Source organism: Rhincodon typus, chromosome 5 (assembly GCF_021869965.1).
Source record: "Rhincodon typus isolate 14 chromosome 5, sRhiTyp1.1, whole genome shotgun sequence".
Classification (NCBI taxonomy): Eukaryota; Metazoa; Chordata; class Chondrichthyes; order Orectolobiformes; family Rhincodontidae; genus Rhincodon; species Rhincodon typus.
The window spans coordinates 63945702-63952986 of record NC_063336.1 but is presented as its reverse complement, the minus strand read 5'-3'; the positions used below and the strand labels follow the sequence as shown (position 1 = coordinate 63952986).

The 7285-nt window shown below is 42.0% G+C and overlaps 1 protein-coding gene across 1 annotated transcript in view; it reads right to left on the bottom strand.

The window, feature by feature from the left end:
* Positions 1–4520: 4520 nt before the first annotated feature.
* Positions 4521–7285, bottom strand: part of LOC109933524 (ectonucleotide pyrophosphatase/phosphodiesterase family member 3) — a 113947-nt gene continuing 111182 nt past the window's right edge. Inside the window, exons 24-25 of the mRNA XM_048597009.1 lie at positions 5692–6742; positions 4521–5521 (exon numbers count right to left, since the gene is read on the bottom strand). Coding sequence (XP_048452966.1) covers positions 6572–6742 — 171 coding nt within the window. The 3' untranslated portion in view covers positions 4521–5521; positions 5692–6571. The remainder of the gene's footprint in view (positions 5522–5691; positions 6743–7285) is intronic.

Here is a 7285-nt window from a genome sequence, read left to right as displayed (position 1 = left end):
TAGCATGCTGTTGTCTACACAACTGGAACAGGCAAAGACAGGCTGTGACATTCACTGTGAGAGAGGCAGTCATCTTCTGAAGAGGAAAGTAAGACATTGAGTAGGAGGAACATCACTTCCACCGTGAGAGAGCTATGCAGCATCGGGTGTAATACACCAGATAGAACTGAATTGACATCTGCCTCTGATAGATCTGAGGTGGATAAAATCATCATTTATAGACTGCAAATTTGTTGTTGCTCCAATGACTAGCACCCCATGTATAGTCCCAAATGTAAGTGTAACTGTTGCCTTGCCACTGATGCTGAACACCAATGCCTACAGGCCAAGGAGTGCATGACTCTCTGTATTTCTGACAGCCATTGAGCTGATGGAACTGCTACTCCATATCAGCCATCAACCTGTCCATGGAGACATCCAGACATACACACAGCAGAGCCCCCACAGAGAGGGAATGAGTTTTGCAATAGGAATCAAAACCTGAACATGTTGAGAATATCGTCACAGTGATGGTAATGGGAGAACAGCGCAGCACATCATAATGAATCTTGGTTGCCAGGACATGGAGGTCATGGTATCCTCACATGAGCAGTGTCTGTCTTTACTTATTCATTGAATGATTGTTTCCCTGTAGGATGAGGAGATGAACGTTAGCCACCCCTTCACCTGTCTTTGCCTTATTGTGGACTGTTTTCCTCCAGCAATGAGTCAACAGGAGGGATTAGTGATCCAAAAGGACTGACACATCCGATTGTGGTTGTGCAAGTGCAAGAAAAATGGTGTGGTGTCCTGAGTGAATGGATAAGAAGCACAGATGGCAGGAATGCTTAGTAGTTTAGGTGAATGGATTAGATGGGAGCCATTGAGAGAAGATGCTGCATAAAATGGTGCAAATGATAGTTTAAGAGCCTATGTGGTAAATTGTTCAGTAGTAGACTAAGAGTGAGTGTGAAGTAGCTTAGACAAAGTACCCTTATGGAGCACAGAAGGTCATGAATCTTCTTGCAAAAACGCTACACCTTCCCCTGAACCATAGAAACAGCACTGATCCGGATGGCAACTTTGGACCCAGCTGGCAGGGCCTGGTACCATGGTCTCCTCTGGCAGTCCTGGAATAAGTGAGAACAAGTCTTTCCATTCCACCACCCACTCCATCAGGATCTTCAGGCTTCTGTCTACAAAGCAGGTTGTCAGTTTGCCTCTCTCAGACGTGGCCTTTCCAAATGCAATATACTGTGAAGGGTAACTCCTGGCTTGCAGCATTTGAACTGGTGCACAACTGAGATTTAAATATGGTGCCTGTAGTGTCAATGCCAGAAGGTCTTGCACCAGAGACCACTTCCATCAATGCTGAGCGCAAGATTGCACTCAATTGGAGCGGTGGAAGTGGGGTGCACTGTTAATGAGGTGAATGGTGGAGAATTGCATGAAAAATATTAGCAGAGTGCACAGAAGAAAACCATGTGTGAAACGCTGTAAAATTGACACTTGGGCAAAATTTGGGAGAATTTAGCCCTCTAGAACTTTTGCAGCATAGAAGGAGGCCACCAAGTATGTGTCATACAAGCGCTATGCAGCCTCATGCTATTTCTCAGCTCTTGTCCCATAGCAGGCAATATTTTACCACCTCAAGTGCACTTCCAACTACTTTTTAAATGCAATTAAGATTTCTGCCTCCACCACCTACTCAGGCAGTGAGTTCCACATCCACATCCTCTACATGAAAATACATTCCTCTGCCCTTCTAATTCGTTAACTTTAAATCTATGTATCCTGATTTTTCCTTAATTCCCTAAGTGAAATTGGGTCTTCCCATTCACTTCACTCCCTCATAATTTTACCTCCCTCAATTAAATCATGTCCTAGCCTTCCGGGTTTCATAAGATGGAAACTCTTGTCATTGCTAAAATTTTCTATTCCTAGCAACATGCTCATGAATACCTGCAGTGACCTCGCCAATGCAATCACAACCGCTACCATCGAGAAGGTTATGGGTAGCAGGTACATTGGAACACCGCCATCTGCAAGTTCCCCTCCGAGCCACTCACCAACACTGTTGTTCGGCCAAAATCCAGGAACTCCCTCCCTTGCAGCAGTGCTGTTTGTGTACCTACATCAAATAAGCTGTCATGCTTCAACGAGGCAGCTCAATGCACCTTATCAAGGGCAACGAGGGATGGGAAATAATTGCTGGTCCAGCCAGTGAATCATCTGAGTGAATAATAAGTTATCAAATATTTCCTGCAATGCAGTGATTAATGATACGTAGTATTCTAGCAGTGATCTAAATAACGTCTTGCTCAATTATTGCATAACTTTCCTGCTTTACACTCTTTGTTTCAGCCAATAAAAGAAAGTGCCCCACATGCCTTCTTAACCATCATATCTGCCTGTCAGGGACTTGTGAACATGTATTTCAGTATCTTAGGTAACAAGGTGTACTGCTGGATGAACACAGCAGGCCAAGCAGCATCAGAGGAGCAGGAAAGCTGACGTTTCGGGTCTGGACCCTTCTTCAGAAATGGGGGAGAGGAAGGGGATTCTAAAATAAATAGAGACAGAGGGGGAGGCGGATGGAAGGTGGATAAGGGAGCAGATAGGTGGAGAGGAGATGGACAGGTCAAGGAGGCGGGGATGAGGCCTGTAAAGGTGAATGCAGGTGGGGATTTAGGGTGGGGATTGGTCAGTCCAGGGAAGACGGACAGGTCAAGGAGGCGGGGATGAGGCTGGTAGGTAGGAGGTGGGGGTGGGGGTTGAGGTGGGAGGAGTGGATAGGTGGGAGAAAGGACGGACAGGTTAGGGAGGCGGAGACAAGCTGGGCTGGTTTTTGGGATGCGGTCAGGGACGGGGAGATTTTGAAGCTTGTGAAGTCCACATTGAGACCATTGGGCTGCAGGGTTCCCAAACGAAATATGAGGTGCTGTTCCTGCAACCTTCATCGTTGTGGCACTGGAGGAGTCCCAGGATGGACATGTTGACCAAGGAGGGGGTGTTGAAGTGGTTTGCGAGTGGGAGATGCAGTCACTTGTCGCGAAGCAAGCGTAGGTGTTCCACAAAGCGGTCCCCAAGCCTCCGCTTGGTTTTCCCGATATAGAGGAGGCCACATCGGGAACAGCGGATACAGTATACCACATTAGCAGATGTGCAGGTGAACATCTGTTTGATGTGGAAGGTTTTCTTGGGGCCTGGGATGGGGGTGAGGGAGGAGGTGTAGGGGTAGGTATAGCACTTCCTGCGGTTGCAGGGAAAAGTGCCGGGTTGGTGGGGCTGGTGGGGAGTGTGGAGCGGACAAGGGAGTCACGGAGAGAGTTACTATCTCTATTTCAGTATCTTACCATTTGATCTGCATTGCATTCCATTGCTTACACTTGCAAATGCATTTCCTCACATTTTTCTGGATTAAATTCCAATTGCCATTTCCACAATCTATAACATTCTTTAGTACCGTCAACCATACACCTGATTTTTGGATCATCCACAATATTAATTATGGCCCTTAGTGAAACAACTTCATAGGGGCCAGTATCGCATCGTCACTTCCACATGGAGTGTCTTTGTCATTGACCCTGCTGTGTCAGAGCCAGCTGTCAGAGTGAACAGAACCCCTAACACACATGTTTATATCTGTCAGCCAGGGCTCCCTGATTGGACACGATTTACAGCCCCAATCAGGGAACTCATACTCTATATTCTGAGAGAAATCGGGAATGGGATACTGAGATTGCAGGATCACCCTTGATCATATTGAATGGTGGTGTGAGCCCGAAGAGTCGAATGGCCTACTCCTGTACGTATTTTCAATGTTTCTGTGAGGTCCACCTGGCTGACCTCATCTCAATTGCTACACTTAGGTTTTAGTCTAAATCTTTGAAAGTATGTGGTCAATATACACAAAAGCAACTTCCATATATATTGAAGGCACTATGGAGGAAAATGTCTCAAGACTGTTCAAAATACTCTTGTCAAACAAGGTTGCAGAACAAGACAAATGAGGGAAAAACTATGGAAGATAACCCAAAGCCTTGTTAAAACGGCACATTTTAAGCAGCATCTTAAAGGAGCAGGGTGAGATGATGAGGTTTAGGAAGGAAGTTCCAGAAGTTAGGGCCTAGGCAGCTAAAGAACTGGCCAAAAATGGTGGAGTAATTAAAATTGTGATGCACAAGAGGCTAAAATTAGAGGAATATTGAGATACAGGAGGATTTTAAAAGTGGAACAGCTTCAAAAGGGTAAGGAAGGATGCGGCTATTAGAGATTTGACAACACAAATGAAAACTTTGAAATGAAGGTACTGCTGGACAAGGAACTAATGCAAATCAGCTGCAGAGGGTGGTAGGTCATACAGCCAGGAAGCAGAACAAATTTATCTTCCATCCATTTGTGCTGCCTTTGAATCAGTGTCCTTAACATGAAAGATCAATGTCTAACTCACTGCACAATTCAATCCACGAAATCCTAAATTTAATCTTTAACTTATACCACAAGTGTAAACTAGGTGTTATAAATATTTTATGTTTTTTTTTGATGGTTTTTATTTTCAAGAGCAATTTACAGAATTCTATTTCTTAAATTTATTTGTGGAGGAGAAGAAGCAGAATTCAAACAACAATAATGTAGTAGGAATCTGGAAACATCGTAGACTGATTGCTGAAGTGATTTCAAACCTGGGTATAATCTTTCATCCTTATTTTAAATTAATTCTTCAAATATAGATGTCTCTGGAATTGCCAGCATTGAGCATCCCTAGTTCTTCTTGAGAAGGTAGTGGTGAACTGTCTTCTTGAACTGCTGAAGGCAAGTCTTGTTGTTTAGGGAGTTCCCAAATCTTGACCAAGGGACAATGAAGGAATAAGTCAAAATGTTGTGTCACTTGGAGATCATAGTGTTCCCTTCTAAGTAGTTGTGGCGGTGAGTTTGGGATGTGCATCTGAAAATCCTTTAGAAATGTTACAGTTCACCTTGTAGATAGTACATGTATACATGACAATCACAAACATAAAACTCATGAAGGAAATGGGTAGTTAAGTGGGTCAGTGGTTTGCCATTTGTGTAGACTGCTTTATTCCTTTGAGGTTCTTGAATGTTGTTGAAGTTGTGTCCGATAGGCCAATGGAGAATATTCCTTCACAGTCCTGGTTGAACCTTGATTGGTTTCATGTACTGCTCCATCATCAAGCTGGAATATCTCCAATACCACAGTACAAGAAGAGAGCATCTTAATAAATCCGTTTTGTTTTTTTTTCGTAATTGTGAGATGTGGAAAGAATTATAATGCCACAATCTTGTATTTTTAGGTTCTGGAATCTGTTGGTTTGAGAGAGATTGCAAAAGAAACCTTCTGAGTTGCTGTAAGATATTCCCCGAACAAGTATACTTGACAGTCACTACATGCAAAAGGAGGAAGTGGATATTTAAGTTTACAGATGGAGTGTTGATCAAGTGGACTACTTTGTCCTGGATAATGTTGTACCTTTGGGATTTCAATTAAATACCGGCATTAATGGCAGTCCTCAAATAGATCCTGGGGTGGAAGAAAAAAAGTGGTGAGCCTGTGGAATTCATTACCACAGGAAGAAGTTAATGCCAAAACATTTAATGTATTCAAGAGGTGGCTAGATTTAGCACTTGGACTGAATGGGATCAAAGGTTATGGGGGGAAAGCAGGATTAAGCTATTGAGTTGGACACTCACCCATGATCGTGAAGAATGGCAGAACAGGCTTGAAGGACTGAATGGCCTCCTCCTGCTCCTATCTTCTATGTTTCTATAAGAAAATGGGAAAGGATAGGACAAATGTGGGCTAATAAAGATTAGCAATCATACTATGGAGCCTGTGTAAACTCTTCCTCCTGGCCCTACATTAAGGCAAGATAAAATTTCGACACATATCTTTGCATCATTATCTTCCAATAATTTCTTAATTCAGAAGAACTCAAAGTGTTTCAAGCTGTTGTTTGGGGCATCTGCATGTTGACTGATCCATATTTCATTCAAGTGATATTCAGACATAAGTCATGGTCTCATGAAATTGGTGCTGTTTCAATTCTGCACCTGAAAGTTGGGTACAACAAGCTCGAATTACACTCCACTAACTCTGAAAATAACACTCACAAACAATGATGTTATAGTTCAGCAAATCCACAAAACATGCTCTGTTGTACTGTGCAAATGACAGAGCATGGGAACACTGGGTCACATTTTTAGCTGCCTCCTTCGAATAATTTACGCATTTCAGCCACCTCAGCGAAATTAAACGTGATGGAAAGGAGGCTAACTCTGATAGGTAGTTACCATGCACTAAAAAAGTACATCTCAATCAAATGGTTATATTGACTAACATTGGCAAATATCTAGGAGCATTCTGTGCTAGCGTGACTCAGATCATTGCAAACAGGTGGGGGGGAACATTTTAATACCTTTTAAAAAACAGGGTTTTGTTTTGCATGCTGGGATTCTAAATCCACACACATCAAAAAATCAATTCAGCATTATATAAAATCAGTTTTGAAGATTTGCAAATGAGGAATCAGTAAAGGTTCCAAGCAAACAATATTTTTGTTTAGAATAATAGTTATACGTTAGGTATAAATGCAGGTAGAAATGTTTTTAGCTGTAAAATCTCATTGATTGGCTGCTTTCTGCCCTGATAAAAATCGAGTCCTGTGATCAGCTCCACGTCCCTCACTCGTGCTGTATGATCCCAGATTCGCTGTTCAATCCATTGGGATTCTTTTTTATTATTCTGCCAAAAGAACACAGGATTCATTACCTACTGAGTGATATATTTTGTCTTTTACAGTTTAAGATAGGAAAATTAACTATGATAAAATTTCTATGTTGTTAGATAAAGTTAAGATACTTACTATTTGTCAATTACCATTGAAAAAATGGACTGGTTCACATTGTTTTAATACATACTTACCTTTTAACTAGTGTATTGAAGTAATTAAAAGTTTTGTACATATGTGCATTCTCATGGTTATTCACGCAGGCACTCCTTTACAGGCATCAGACTGACATTATGCACTTTGGTCTTTAATGAATGAAGGAAACCAACTAGGTAGCAGAGACCATAACTCCCAAAGAAGCCTTACATGTATCCAATAGACTAGAATGCATTAATTGAATCTATTAATCTATCTATCTATTATCTATGTGACTTCACAAACAAAGAGTCACTGACACACTATGAGTGACCAATCATAGTTAATTGAGTTTACAATCAAAAGAATCCTAGCACTTCAACTATGTTTCGTACCAGTTATAGAGTCATAAAGACATGCAG